The sequence below is a fragment of the Protopterus annectens genome, chromosome 9.part0 (assembly GCF_019279795.1).
Source record: "Protopterus annectens isolate FY-2018-M chromosome 9.part0, PAN1.0, whole genome shotgun sequence".
Taxonomy (NCBI): domain Eukaryota; kingdom Metazoa; phylum Chordata; order Ceratodontiformes; family Protopteridae; genus Protopterus; species Protopterus annectens.
In genome coordinates, this window is record NC_056743.1 from 165,642,149 (window position 1) to 165,658,091 (window position 15,943).

General features: G+C 41.1%; 1 protein-coding gene across 1 annotated transcript in view; it reads right to left on the reverse strand.

Moving 5' to 3' along the window:
• Window positions 1-15,943, reverse strand: part of LOC122811112 — a 1,431,540-nt gene that overhangs the window by 686,811 nt on the left and 728,786 nt on the right. Inside the window, exon 6 of the mRNA XM_044082706.1 lies at window positions 1,497-1,856. Within this exon, the coding sequence (XP_043938641.1) occupies window positions 1,497-1,856 (360 nt within the window). The remainder of the gene's footprint in view (window positions 1-1,496; window positions 1,857-15,943) is intronic.

The following is a 15,943-nucleotide window of genomic DNA, read 5'->3' on the forward strand; positions in this document are numbered from 1 at the left end:
ATGCTACTCAGGGCTAGGGTCATACCTGCCTGGGCTACAAGATCAGACAGTTCCTCCATGTCTCTTCATGTAGTCCAGGGAGGTACATCTCAGGTCATTCACAGCAACATGGACAATGACAGAGTAATATTTGTATTTGTTGTGGTGTGACCTGAGTGCGTGTGTTATGTGGCGGATCCTGGCACGCGACAGGCAGCTGACAGTAACTTTCTCCTTGTTTAGCCTAGTGAGTGGAACATCAGTGTGCCTGACTATAGAGTCACCTATGACTAGAGTATTGGGTACGCTGTTATGCCTTATGGGCTGTGGTTGAGTGACACACTGGGTTTGTGGGCTATGTGTCGTTGGGGGAGGATTCTTGCGTTTCTGCTTTGGAGGTCTCTGTTGCTTGGGCAGATTTTTATTGAGAGCCTCTGCAAATGTAGATGTGTGTTTTGTGTTTTGGTGGTGTAGGTTTTGAGGGACTATGTGATGAGTGTGGTGTGCTGCAAGTGTTTACCTTCTCCTCTTGACTGTCTAGTCCTGTCTTGGGTGAAGAGAGCTTTGCTTCCAATTTGGCTATATAAGTGCATCTCTCAGAGGTTGTAGTGCTGGGTGGTAGGAGGAGAGGGTTGTCTGTGTACATGAGGCTACTGCTGCATTGCCCCAAGATGCCCAGATTCATCAGGTAGACAAGAGAAAACACAGGGAGCTGACCCTTAGACATCCAAGGATAGCTGCTTATTTATTAAGTCCTAAAAACTGTTTTTCTCTAGACAAGTGAGGAAAGTTGAGTGCTGTAGTGATTTGTAACTTAGTTGGCGCTTACAATGAGTTCTGAACAAGTGTTGAGCTCAAAGAAACAGATTTGAGTGCTGAAACTAAAACACTGGCAAGTTCTAAGAAACAAAATTAAGCTAGAAGAATTCCCTCCAACACAGAAAGACTTGGGGGCTCAGAAGCTTACAAACAGTCCAGGATACAGCAAATCTGTATCTGGACTAGGCTAATTACAGGAAAGGCAGGAAACAAACTTAGAATTTTTTTTTTTTGTAAAGTGGGAAGGGAGAAAGGAGGAGCAGTATTACTCGATTATGATGTGCATAATCTACTTTGGTTCTCTACCTGCTTGCAAAATAACTACAGGAATACAACAGCGGATTACTTTGAACAAAGAGGCTTTTTCTTTTCTTTTTACTTGTTGGTCTCTGGGAGAACCAGACACTCATCTGGGTTTTGGTAGCCTATAAGAAAATTTACTACACAATAGGTAGCCTACATTTTTTGCTGTATCAATCACATCTGTCACCACTTGAACATTACAAAATTTACTTGGGAGGGGACATTATAATAGTCACAGTTCTAAATAATTATGCTACTGTCTTAAGAGCCACAATGAATCACATTTACAAACTGCCACAGAATGAAGAAAACCTATTTTTTGACAAATTAATGCTTATATTACAAATTAATAATCATTCTGCAAACTATGGAGATAATTGCTGAAGAACCCATACCAATTACGTTCAGTTTATGGGATTTTTCTTCCCTGTGCCCTGAGGATTCATGGTAAACGTCACAAGAAAATTCTTTGGCGTCGTCATCTTTAACAGTTGGAATGAACATCAGGACACTTGTGGCACTGAATGTGTAGTCATCAGTATATTGACTATCACTGAAGTTGTGAGAATATTTTTCTGATGTTGACACTTTCTCATATTTATATTCTGAGTCTCTTTCTGCAATCTTATTCCCATTTTTCTTCCAGGTAACAGATAATTTTCTCGGTTTATGCCCCATGAACATGCATGTCAAAGCTAGGAGCTCACCATGCACTATACGAGGTGGTACAACAATGTTTGATAATCTTGGTGGAGCTGTAAATGCAGACAAAACAAAAACAAGCTAGTTATCAATGTGTCAAATATAAAGCTTCCACAGTTTAAAATGATTAAAATAATGCAAAATATGAACACAGGGTATACAAAAAGTACAGTTTTGTACCTACCATAAATGTAGATGTTCGAAGATCCACATTGCTGCAGTCCTAGATGTCAGAAGACCCTAAAAAATAAGGTCAAAACCAAAGACAACAAACAACCAACCAACCACCCTTGCACTATATATACAGTATATACAATATACACAATATATATGTACAAACCCACACAACCACCTCTAACTACAGCAATGTGGATCTTCTAACATCTACATTTTATGGTAGGTATAAAACTGTACTATGTTCTTCATCTCACATTGCTGCAGTCCTTACAGCAGAGGAAAGGGAGGATGGCTAACAATAACAGAAAAGGTAATGGCCAACAAAAAGCAGTCTTCCATGACACAAATTAGGCTCCTTTCTGAGGAGTGGAGGCCCCACTATGGTTCAAAACAGAATATGCCAGGCTGTTAGGTGCAGAGAGTGAAGCTTGACATTGAGCAAATGGCTGTCCTCCTGTGGCTCCAATTGAAAGAAAGAGCATCCACTTTCCAAGCTGTGGGATGAAACTTTTTGTGCAAACTTTGGCAGCTGATGGTTTAGTGGAGAAGCGAACAGATCTATGTCTCCTTCATGTTGATATGTAGATGTTCTTTCCATTTAGATATATGCAGTTTGGCATATGAGCCCTTGAAGGACTGTCCTTGCAGTCAGCCCGGACTCAGTGATAGTAGATGGAAGTAAGATAGTAGACTCTAATGGGATAGTTTTAGTTTTTTGAGGCCATCTGGGATGCTGTATTCAGTCTTCACACCCACTCACACCCAGAAAGCACATGTCTAGACTGACTTTATAGACTGGACAGGAATACCCAGGCATCTATTAGCACTGCTATCACATATTCCAAATGATGAAGAAGCGTGATCCTTCCTGAGCCAGATCAGATCCAGGATCCAAAATCAGAAAGAATAGTATTCCTTTTTACCCTTAAAGCTATTTAGCCTGCCAGAACTTTGAACTTTGGCTGGAATAGATAATAGAAAGGGCAAAGCAGAGAAGAGATGATAGTGAAGTCCCAGAAGAAGTCAGCTGACTCCTGCAACTAACTTGATGTGAACTAGAATGTAAAGGATCCTTTGAGGCCTCCCAAAGTCCAAATCCACCAATCTTGCTTGCCCAGCAGAAAAGCTGCTGCCTGCACAAACATTTGAACTGAATGATGTCAGGAATGTCAGAGAGGATAGATAAGAAAAAAATTGGTCCTAGCCTCACGTGTTCCCTTTGGTACTCAGGAAGACATAGAATAAAATCCTAGGCCCACTTCTGGCATAGGGACTAATTAACTCCAATTTTTTTTGAAAAAGTGCCAGCCTTCCTCCCAAAGGTGCTGCCAAAAATCTTTAACAACAGTCATTAGACTTAGCCTTGTCTTTTTTTTCTTTAAAACTGCCCTCAACAGGAGGACCAAACAACAAAAGGGGCATCTAAAAAATTTTGTTTTAACATGTTCAGACAAAGTTCCAGGCGAGGCCTGTACAGCATCAAACACACATTGCAACCACATTACCACCTGTTCAACATGTGTACTAAATCTTGCAACTCTTTACAATCAATACTTTTCTGCCAGCATCAACCTTAGACTTCAATTGTGTGAAGGAGATAGTTTTGGTATTTCAACATGTGAAACTGGCAATTCAAAGCCCTCATAGCAAACTCTTAAAAGATACTTATGAGCTTCAGGCACCCTGTAATACCTATCCGCATCTTCCACTACATCCAAAACAGGAGGTATAGCAAAGGCCTATGCTGGGGTAAAAACAAGAATTCCAAAAATCCTCAGGGAGAAGCAGAAGGAGAGTAGAATCATCCACATCAGAATCAGAATAAGGAGGCTCCACCCTAGGTCTCTTCAGAGGGGGCATAGACCCCTAATCAAAGTAATCAAATCTTGCTAAACCTGGCCTGCCCTGGGAGAAGCCTTTGAAACAGAAGGATGCAATAATAAGTCTTTACCTGGGACACACAGGAACCTCCGTGGAGAGCCCGCTCCACCGACACACTACAAGACCGGCCCGGTACCGTAGGCGGTTCTTCTAGCCCTAGGCTTAACTGCTTTGCCGCTTCCCAAAGACTAACCTGGCACAATCCAACCTTCTCTTTATAGTATGATAATCTCTGGCGTATCTGTTTCCCACAAGAAATGAAATTATATTTTTTTTTTCTGACCATCGTAAATAACGCTGAGAAAAGAAAAAATATTCCCCAACGGGTAATTTAGCCAACTTTGAACTCGGGTCTGAACTCGAAATCGAAAAATCAGTAAGGACTGCAGCAATGTGAGATGAAGAACATCAGCAAATCACTGAGGAGAAAAATAAACACTACAATGCAGCATGAATAGAAACCACTTATCTTTGATACAAACTAAAACATAAAAAACAAAAAAAAAAATGAGGCTGAGGCAAGATAACCAATCAAGAATGCCTCAAGAATAACACCACACAGATACACAACAGCAACTGGCGAAGTAAAGAATCACTCATTTATTAAAACAGTTAAGTGCTTTTGTTCATACGGAACTTCATCAGAGCTAAAGTTAAACCATTTACTTCTCATCATATAGTGTCAGCAATTAAACTCCACCAATGAGAACTAACCAGCTAATTAAAATAATTAATTTAGATGAAGATTCCACAAAGTACTAATTATTAAAAGAACACATCTACTTGAAAAACACCAGGATGCACAGGGACACAACTGGGTTGGATTCTATGGCTAGGCTTATAAAGGCACTGGTGGTCCTTAGCTTATTATATAATTACTAGCCTATGAACCCAGTCCCTGGCCAATACTGCAACTGGAGTAACCACATGGCAAGATAAAGGGAGCATAGATATTGGCAAGGCTTGCTAGAAGAATGAGTGAGAAGGGTTCTGAAGTGCCTCACATGTAAAGACTTCTCCAGAAGGAACCAGAGCAGAGGAAACTATAACTGACAAACCAAAACAAAGCTGAGAATGACTCTGGACTTGTCCTGCCTTGTGTTCTGTATGAATTTTAGAAGAGAACAAGATGGGGGGAAGCATAAAGGGGGTCCCTGAGACCATTTCTGGATGACACCATCTTTGGGAAGGAGAAGTTGCAGTATCTGGTTTTGGTTGGGGAAGCAAAGAGGTCATAGCAAGGTTTCCAACAGTGAAGGAAAATTTTCTGATCTACTGATAGGATAAGTGGCCACTTATGAGACACTGGTAAGCAGCAACTGAACCTGTCTATTAAAGAAAGAAAAGTTGTGTAAAAATTTACCATAACCAGAGCTGTCCTTCTCTTCAATGTTGCGGTAGTTAATATATGGGTTTACTCCTCTTGCTACCCTAACGTCTGGCGAGTATACAAAAGTTTTCAGTCATTGTATGGCACATGGGATATCTGACGTGGCTAGAGGTATATGGGCCATAAAAGTGACATATGCACATACCAGCCCTCAGAACTGTAAGTCCCAGTTGGAAACAGTCCTAGTAAGGACAATGCCAGTCCTGTGTTACCCAGAAAGGGAAATGGTTACGGTAAGATTTTACACAACTTTTCTATGTCCTTCTATTCCCATGTAGCAGTATTCAACATATGGGTGAGTGCCAAAGCTCACTGTTAAGGAGGGTGGTGGTGGTCTGGAGGCAGTCTCCAAGAGTCCATGAAGGATAGCCCTGGCAAAACCTGCTCTGGAAATTTGGTCTAATTTGTAGTGTTTGGTGAAGGTGTGCACTGATGACCACGTGGCTGCTTCAAGAATAGTAGAGGTATTCAGGCCCCTGAAGAAGGCTTCTGAGGAGGCCATAGCCCTGGGAGTGTGCTTTAACAATACCTTGCAGGGACTTCCCATGGTATTTGTAGCAAAAGGTGATGGCTTTACAAATCCAGGTTGAGACAGCTTGTTTGTTTACTGCCTTCGCTAGGGCTATGGAGTGGCAGGAGACAGAGAGTTAATCAACCTGTCTGATGGACTTAGTTTTATGCAGACAGAATCTGAGTTGTCTGTGGACATCCAGGGAGTGAAGTACTCTCTCACTGTCCTGGGAAGAAGGTTGGAAGATGGATGGCTTGATTCAGAGAAAGATCATTCACCACCTTGGGCATGAAGGAAGGGTTAGTTCTAAGTGTAACCCTGTCAATGTGGAATACCAGGTAAGGTGGAGAAGCTATGAGGGCTTGTAGCTCTGACACTCTTCTGACTGAAGTCAAGGCCACGAGTAGTACAGTCAGTTTTTCCACGTACACTGTTTTAGGGAAGTTTTGTCTGCTGGCTCAAATGGAGGAAGCATAAGCTTTTCTAAAACATAGCTAAGGTTTCATGGGAGTGGAGATGGTTTCATGGGAGGCCTCAGGTAAAGGACCCTTTAAGAAATAGCTTAGCTGGTAGTCTGGATGCTGGGGGGGGGGGGTCTAGAGGAAGGCATGCTGAAACAGCAGACAAATGGGCTTTAACAAAAGATTAGGCCAAACCTGTCTGTAGTTCACACAGGTAAGACAGAACTAAAGGAGTTTTGCTTGTAAGCGGGTTCGACTGTCTTTTGTGACACCATATAGAAAATCTCTTCCACTTTGAAAGGTAATATTTTCTTGTATTCAGTTTCCTGGCCTCCTGCAGGACAGTGAGCATGTTCTCATTGTAAAGGTGTCTGAAGGGGATAAGAATCTTATCAGCCACAGGGTGAGGTGCAGTAACTGCCACTGTGGGTGCATTTGGGATCCCTTGTGCTGTGCGAGAAGGTCCACTCTAAGGGGTAATTTGTAGTGATTGCCCTTGGATAGTTGCAGTAGTAGGGGGAACCAATGCTGTCTTGGCCAGTAGTGAGTCACCAACAAGATTTTTGGTGTGTCCTGTTGGATCTACAGCAGGACCTTCTATATGAGTGGGAAAGGGTGGATGCATAAAGAAACTTCCCCTTCCAAGAGATTGAGAAGGCATCTGCTGCCAATGCCTGAGGATGTGGTAGCTTGGTGCAGAAGCAAGGAATCTGCCTGTTGATGGAGGAGGCAAACAGGTCTATTTGAGGTGTACCCCACCAGTGGTCCAGGAAGACATCCCCGTGAAGCATCCATTTGTGGTTGTTTGTGATGGTTCTGCTGAGACAGTCTGCCCGGGAGTTCTGTAGAGAAGGAATGTAGACCACCTGCAGGCTAACTCCCTTTGAGGTGGCCAGATCCCAGACTAGGAGGGCTAGTCTGCAAAGTAAGTAAGACTTGGTCCCTCCCTGTTTGCTGAGATATCACAGTACTATGGTATTGTCTGTAAAGATCTTTAGTGATCCCTGCTGTAGACAGGGTTGGAAGGTTCGAAGGGCCAGGAGAATTGTCCTCATCTCTTGAACATTGATGTGTTCTTTTTTTGTGTGGCTCTAGCCACATCCCCTGCACATTTTGATGGCCCAGAGTTGCTCCCCAGCCCAAAGTCTGAGGCATCTGTGTGGGATGGGGTGGTTGCATAGAAAGACCTGGATTGAGGGTCACTTATTTCAACCACCACTGGATTTCTAGTTTGAGGCAGGGCAGGAGGAGAACCCTGTACTCCAGGGGTTGGGGGTGTTGGGTCCAGACTGACTGTAGGTATCCCTGCAACTTTCTCATATGGAGTCTTGCTAATTGTAACATGGGGATAGTGGCTGTCATGTAGCCCAGGAGCCTGAAGTACTACCTTGCTGTCAGCACTGTTGTCTGAAGGACCAGAAGTAGGTGTTCTATCAAGCTTTCCACCTTTTGGGGTGGAAGGTAGGCTTTCATAAAGTCTGTGCAAATTCTGCACCCCAAAAAGACAATGTCTTTTGAGTCTGTTTCAGGTGGAATTTTGGGTAGTTTATCTGAAATTTCAGAGACTGTAGGAGGGAAACATCAAGGAGTATGTGTTGCCGGAGGGTCTCCTTGCTGTCTGCCTGTATCAGCAGGTCATCCAGGTGAGGGAATATCTGGATTCCCTTTGTCCTACAAAAGGCAATCACTGGAGCCAAACATTTGGTGAATACCCTGGGTGCAGCGGAAAGCCCAAAGGGCAAGGCAGAGAACTGAAAGTGAGAAGGGCCCACCAAGAACCTCAGGTATTTCCTGAAAGTGGGCTTTATGGGGATGTGAAGGTAGGCATCCTTTATATCTATAGTAAGTTTACCAATAGTCCAGAATTCTTCCAGACTGTCCGTAAATAAGGGACACTGTCCGGAAAATGGAGACTGGCTTTTCTTGTCCAGAAAAAATAAAATCTTTTACTTCAATTAAAAAAAAAATACTTTGGCTTTTCTTGTCCAGAAAAAATAAAATCTTTTACTTCAATTAAAAAAAAAAATACTTTTTTTAAGGGTGTTCTTTAAGAACGCCCTTTGCATCAGGTCGCCATCACAAAAGTCAAGATCCTCATTCTCTATGTGACGTCTTCATCTTCTGTGCGGCAGGTGGAATTTGAATTCCAGTCTCCACTCTCTAAAAGATGTTTGTACTGTACCAGACTACCACCACAAACGGTCGGATAAATGAGAGAGGTAGGTCTGTGTGTGTGTGTGTGTGTGTGTGTGTGTGTGTGTGTGTATTGAATATTTTTGGCATTCCACGCATTAACTTGTCAGTTGTCCATGTCTTGCAAGTTTTGAGATTTGCAAAATCGTTCTGAAATTAATCTTGGGCATTGTTTTTTTCAGAGCTAAAATGTGTCACTGCCAACGTTTTTGCAACTTGGGAGAAAATATCTGTTTAGGGCACTTTCTGATAACACATTAAATTGCCTGTTAAAAGTATTTTTGATTGGAATGTTTATTTCTTGTTGGGAAAACATAATCCTAAGAAATTATGTGTATTTTGATGTTTTTCCATTTGAGTTTTGGCTGGTTCAAGTACATGCAATTTTCCACTTTATTTCTTCCTTCTGTTGAACTAGGAAAAAAATTTAGTATTGCAGTCGCCTATAAACTGTATTTATGTCCAGACCACCTAACCAGAAGAGCAAATTACAGAACATACCTCCCAACTGTCCAGATTTTTGCCCCATATTTTTGGTCTGTTCCTCACAAAATTTGTGGTTTTCTGGACGTTTGTGGCAAATCAATGAAGACTGAATTCACTAAATAATGGCAGACATTGAAGTTTCACATTTCCTTAAGAAAATGTGTAGTAACACAAGACCTTTTATTCTAGCAACTTTCTAAGTTTATAAGAGCACTATTTAACATTTGTCCCCCCATTATTTTTGTAAAAAAATAATACATAACATGTTTGAAATAATTTGTATTGCGTAATTCCCTAGTAGTTCTTTTCTCCCTAAATGCTGAAATCTTGTAGTGAGGTAATGTTTTGCTCTGCTGCAGCAAAGTATCCACTTTATTTTGTTTTGAGTATACCTTCTATGTATTACTTTTTATTTCAGAGTGACATTTAAGTAAATGTGATGTATATGTTTGTGTCTCCAGATTGCTATACTACCTCACGATTTATTTTCACAAGACGGTCTTTGTTAAATATTTTGCTGCCTTGTTAAATCACTTTCCACAATCGATTGTAAATGTAACCAAAACATTAAATAGTACTGAATACATAAAAGTGTGTAATGCAGTTATCTGGGTATTTTCCTTTTTTCGCAGCAAGCTTTTAGCAGTATAACCGTTTGTCATTCAGCATGCTAGAGAGAGAAAACAGTGTCAGCTAGTAATGAACAGCTCTGGGTCACTGCACATTTGGGACTGGTACATCAGTAGAGGACCCCAAATGTTAAGGCAGGCTCTCTTCACTACCATGAAGCTGAAAGTTGATGGCAATCTGAAAAAATATAATCGCCACTGTTATCAATCATCTCAGACCCAGAGATATTTATTTGATGAGTGAGTGGTGTGTAAATGTATTTAAATGTCTTGCATAAAAACTGCATTTGTGTATCACCCTTAGAGAAACTCTCTGACCATTTTAGCCTACAAAAGAACTAACAGTTTACAACCCAAATCTGTTAAGGATGTAGTCTGCTAATGCTCTGCACAGGTTGAAAAGTACTGAGGCTGCCAATATTTTAAGTACAATTCTATGAAAATAACAGTGCAGTACAAAATTCAAGGTTGCATATTAAAAACATTTTGTACAGGAGGTGTACCCCAATACATCCGTTACTTGCATATATGAACTCTGAGGTAAAAATTCCTTCTGCACACACTTACAGTTTCAGAATTTCAAGAAAAGCACTTATTTCCTCAGACTTGCAGTGCAAATCTGAAAATTGTAGTTCCACACTTTTCTGTCTGGGTAAGGAATATTGCACTATAAATTCATCTGTGATGCTTATAATTTGCATACTGCTGATGTGATGCAGAGATAATTGAATGGTATGTGCTTGCCTGTTATACACCATTGTTTTACGTCCTATTCCAACTACATTTCAGATACATCAGAAAACCAGTGCTGTTGGGTTTAAGCTTGTATTTATGTATACTTTATTTAAATGTATACAAGATAATATGATTTTTATTTTACTTTTCTTTTGTTTTAGATGCACTTAAACACTTATTTTTTGTTTTGTGGTTAGCAATTAAATTTCAGGCTTGCATTAGCATTCCAATCGGCTTGCAGCAGACTGGTAATAATTCTAAGATTCTGAAAATGTCTGTCATTTTTGAGTTTATTTTATTACCCCTATTGTTTTCACAGGTACAAATTCTGAAATATCTGCAGGTTTAAAAGATCACACTTTATGTCCTGACAGGCAGATGTGTTAAACATCATTAACAGTAATGTTTTCTGAAAATTTTCCAGACTTTTCTTCATGCCCGATGCCCCTTGGTTCATTAGCTAACACTCATCTTTTGTCTGGCATATAATGAAGCAACAGTTTATTTTCTTGGTTTAGGTTAGGTTTCATTTCTGTCATTTACTGGATAAAGTGTGGGTGTTTGTATGCGAGATAGAAAACAAAAAGCATTGTATGCAAGGAAATATCAAACTGGGTCTTTTCATACTATGTGCACTGATATTCTGAAAGGTGTTTTCGAAAATAGCTCTTTGTCAACATTTTTTTTTGTTCCTCAATACTGTTTAGGTCAAGATAAAGGGTAGATTACCAGCTTACCATTTTTAATGTAAATATGCAATTTATTCTTCAAGGGCTGCAGGCTGAATTTGTAGATGAGACACTGAAATGTAAAGTCATTTGCTAGCAGTAACCTTTTCATTAGTTACAGATCTCTTTAATGTAGAATTATTCAGATGACTTTTACTTCTGCGGAGACTGTGTATATTGACTGATATTGGTGGATTGTAATGACGGAAGTTTGAGAGTCTTTTATAGTTGAATTGTTCTGAATCAGGCAGTTTTGTCATTATTAAAATTCAAAAAGAAAATCCCAAAGGTATGCAAATATGACAAAAAGGTCAGTAAAAAATATAAAAATCACCAACTTGCACTTTATTATAGGTTCATAGGTAGGTACTAGACTATCGGCCCAAGGGCCTACATAAGCCTAGCCAGCAAGGTACCATAGCTTACGCCACCCAAGAAAGTTATTTTCCTGTGCCACTGTCCAGCAGAGACACAGAAGTGATCCCCGGGGTGTATTTCCTATTTCCCATCCACTCATCAAGACTTTTCTTGAAGAGTGCTAATGAAGAACTTTGCTTGACATAGCTGGGTAGCTTGTTCCAGAGTATAGGAAGTCTCTGGGACAGGAATCTATCCATCCAGCGTGTCCGGTTTATTGCGGTGACAAGGTTTAGGTCCCTACAGCGTGTAGCTTGGAGAGATTGGGATTTCTTTAGGTGTAGCATGTCCAACAGCTCTGGGTTTGACATAGCTTTATATGTTAGGCAGAAATCACCTCGGAGTAGGAGATATGCTACGGAGTAAAGCTGGAGTTTTTTGAGGCGGTCAGTGTAGGGCATTTGTTTGAGGTCAGTAATCCTCTTTGGGAGGTACTTCTGTGGCCTTTCTAGCTGCTGCAGATATCTTGTGAGGTACATTCCAAAAGGGGCGTTGTACTCTATAATGGGTCTAATGAGTGACGAGTAGAGGGGAACAATGACCTCTTTTTTCCTGGATGAGAACCCTTTTATGATGAGGGTGTGCCACGCAGAAGGACTTCCTGACTACTGTGGCGATGTGACAATCAAAGGAGAGACTACTGTCCACCTGGGTCCCAAGGTCTCTTATCACGCATTCGGTGTTAAGTAGATTGCTGCCTATGTGGTAGTTCATGGGTACAGAGTTTTTACCAAAGGGGATGACACTGCACTTTTTGGCATTGAGCTTGAGGCCATGGCTCTGACACCAGGCATCTGTCTCAATGAGGCTCTTATGTAGGATGTCCACATCATTTGGGGACTTGACTATGGCTCCTAGTTTGCAGTCATCTGCGAACTTCATCAGCCAGAGGCCTTCTGTGTTTGGTATCTACTTCTCTGAAGTACAGGCTAACAGGAGACGTCCCAGGACGGAACCCTGTGGCACTCCACTTGTCACTGCCTTGAGGTCAGATTTGGAGTCTGCAACTTTTACAGTGTGGGTTCTGTCAGTAAGCCAGTTGGCAACCCATCTTGTGATGCAGGGATTTATACCTAGTTTAGTGAGTTTAGCTATAATTCCAGAATGGGGGATGGTGTTGAAAGCCTTGGTGAGGTCAAGATAGGCTGTGTGAACCACCTTACCCTCATCCATGGCTGTTGTGACTGCCTCAAAGAAGTTGATCAGGTTCAGGAGGCATGATCTGCTTTTCACAAACCCGAACTGGGAGGGATCCAGAGTTTGGAGGTTACCAATGTCTTTGTTTATGAGTTCCATGATGATACATTCCATGGCCTTGCAGACCAGGCTCGTCAGGCTAATAGGTCGGTAGTTCCCGGGATCAGTGGTGGCTCCCACTTTGTGGAGTGGGATAAATGTTGCTGTGCGCCATTCAGTGGGCACAAAGCCTGATGCGAGACTATTATTGGACATGGTGCTTAAGTGGGGAGCCAGTTCATTCTGAAGTTCGTGTAAAACGCAGCCTGGGATATTGTCCCGTCCCATGGATGCTGTGTTTTTGTCTTTAGAGAGTGCAGCTTTTACCTGCGTAGTTGTGATTACAGGGACTGTGCATTCTTCCTGTACAGATATGGGCCCTTTAGGGGGTGAGAGGGGGGTAAAGTTAGCACTGAACCGATCTGCCAGGATGTTGGCAATATCAGTTGTTTCTGTAATTTTCGTGCCTTTGTGCTGTAAATCAGAGCAGATCTGGGTGTTGCCATTTAGATTCTTGACAAAGCTAGAGAATGCTTTGTGGTTGTCCTTGGATTTAGTGGCACTTTTGTTTTCGTAGCTAGCTTTGGAGGATCTTATAAGGGATCTCTGCTTCTTACTGAGGCTGACCAGGGAGCTCCTCCACTCATGGGATTTTACTCTCTTTTGCAACAGTTTCTTCCTTCTGTTGTACAGTTTGTTTATGGCAGGGGACCACCAGATTGGCTTCCTTTTTTTGGAGGATAGCGTCTTGGTTCTGTTTGGGATAGCATGATACATGCACTAATTTAAGTGCTTATAGAGTGCATTTGTGTAGGATTCAGCAGTTGTAACTGTATTGTCCATCTGCATGGGTGTCATGACGTTCACCACTTCTCATTACATCCGAATGACGCCTCCAGGTGCATCTGCAGTTAACTCCTACTGCTCCTCTAGGCGTCAAATATTACTTATGCATATTTGCATTAATAATTCCAAAACCATGCTACATACAAGGTTTAAAAATATTTTATCTTGAAGCATACATGATGGCAAACACAATTGTATTGATATTTGACCTCTGTCAGTGAGTATTTGTTAGAATTGTAAGGTGATAATTTAATTTTTAAAGGCTCAGGCCACATCCACTAGGAGTTAAAGGTACATACACAAAATAGTTGCACTGGAGTGAATGAAGCATGAAGTTGGCTTTGGAGAAATTTTTTACTGTGGTTTCCTTAACAAGAACTTCTCAAGTCAATCAGGCAGTTTTGTCATTGTTGGTTGATATGTTTTGTTTCATTGCTTACTGGACAAATGTCCAAAACTATAAATTTAAAACATGCTCTAACAAGTGGTGCTGTATTAAACGAGAGATATAATTTAATTATTAGATATTATAATTTAATACAATCAGGAAAGTGAATCAAATAACTTTTGCATGATCTTAAAAATGTGTGCAAGGGGCCTATGATATGAAAACAGCCCAAAGGTAAACTTAACCCACCACTATCCAGATGCATTTTCTTTGAACATGGGTTTCAGTGCTATTTCAATGAATGTGAGTTCAAAGGCAGAGCATTTTCAATGCTAAGTCTGTTTTCTCTGTGAGACTATTGCTTTGTTTAGTAAATATGTATCTGGTTTGTACTATAACATTTGCAATAAAAGTTTTAAATTAAATCCAAATATCTGTAACTGTAGAAGGAAGACAGTATGCACATAGAGTTCTGAACAGTGTTTATGGCAACTGGAGAGAAATAGACAAGTAATGGGACACTGGAATGGTTGCATGGGGGGGGGGGGGGTATCAAAAATGAAACACATTTTGCTTTCTCGTACATGTCCAGAATTTTTGACAGTGGCCATAAACCCTTGGGGAAACAGGAGTGGAAAAAGGGTTGGTAAAGTCAACATCCTGAAGGTGGGAACCTGAAGGAAGAGGTTGAACTGAGAGAGATCCAGGATTGGTCTCAAGGACCATCTTTTCTTGGGACCAGGAAGATACTGAAGTAGAAAACTCTTCGTTTTGCAGACAGAAGCACTGGTTTGATGGTGCCTTGAGCCAACAGTGTTTGTAGTACTGGCTGCAATAGGTGAAACTGTTGTTTGGGAGGTTGTAGGACACCCTTTTGCTATGGGGGCATAAGCCAGGTCATACAATACCCGTTTTGAAGGATTGAAAGGACCCATTTGTCTGAGGTGATGGATGTCCACACATAGAGACAGTGAGAGAGACGTACCGACACAGGGAGAGAAAGAAGAGGAGGTTGTAAGGTTGGCAGGTAGTCAGATGCTACCTGCCCTGCTTTTTTCAGCACAGTATATTAGCCCACTAGGCCACTCACCTCTCCAATCCGGGAGTCGAACCCGGGTCACCTGGGGTGAAATCCAGGGATCCTAACAGCTAGGGTTCCCCCAACAGGGCACTTATCTGATCTCTCAAAATCCGACAGCCGAGAAGGCAGGAACAACTGGCATTTAACTGGCGGCTGAGAAGTTCTGAGGGCTGGTGTGTGCAGATGTCACTTTTATGGCCCATGTACCTCTAGCCAAGTCAGATGTCCAACGCACCATACAGTGACTGAAAACTTTTGTATACTGGCCGAACGTTCAGGTAGCAAGAGGAGTAAACCCATATGCTGAATACTGCAACATGGGAATAGAAGGACATCTGCCTTTTCCTAGGAATGTGGCTACCAATCACAGCTCTCATACAAGTAGGAGGCAATCAGAATGAAAAAAAACAGAAATTGTGAATTACCACACATGTATCTGCTTTATATATTATTTTTAAGTATATTTTAAAGCCAGACAGAGTATGACATTCCTTTGCAAAATGTTGTTGTTACAATGTGGAGCTGTGTCTCTGCAGCCTGTAATTTTTATGCAAAAGTAGCATTAGCATCTCAGTTTACTTGGGAGGGAGAAGAGGCATAGACATTCAAAGGGATGTAGAAGAAATTAAAAGGCTAGAAATTTTGCAAGTAAGCATGCCTGATGCAGAGTTAACCTCAATGGGAGGTGTACAATAGCATTTGAAAGACTTTGCAAATGAGAGACTTGAACACAAAATTCTGCACACATCTGACTGATACAGAAGTCAAACTATCAGTACTTAAAAATGTTATAGATTTATCAAATAACACACTGACTAGAATTTTAGCAACACCAGCAGGAAAATGAGTAGAAGCCAGTTTCGGCTGTATAATATATATATATATATATATATATATATATATATATATATATATATATATATTTTTTTTTTTTAAAGATTATGGACCTGGACAGAACTCTATCATCTTGTCAATTCTACA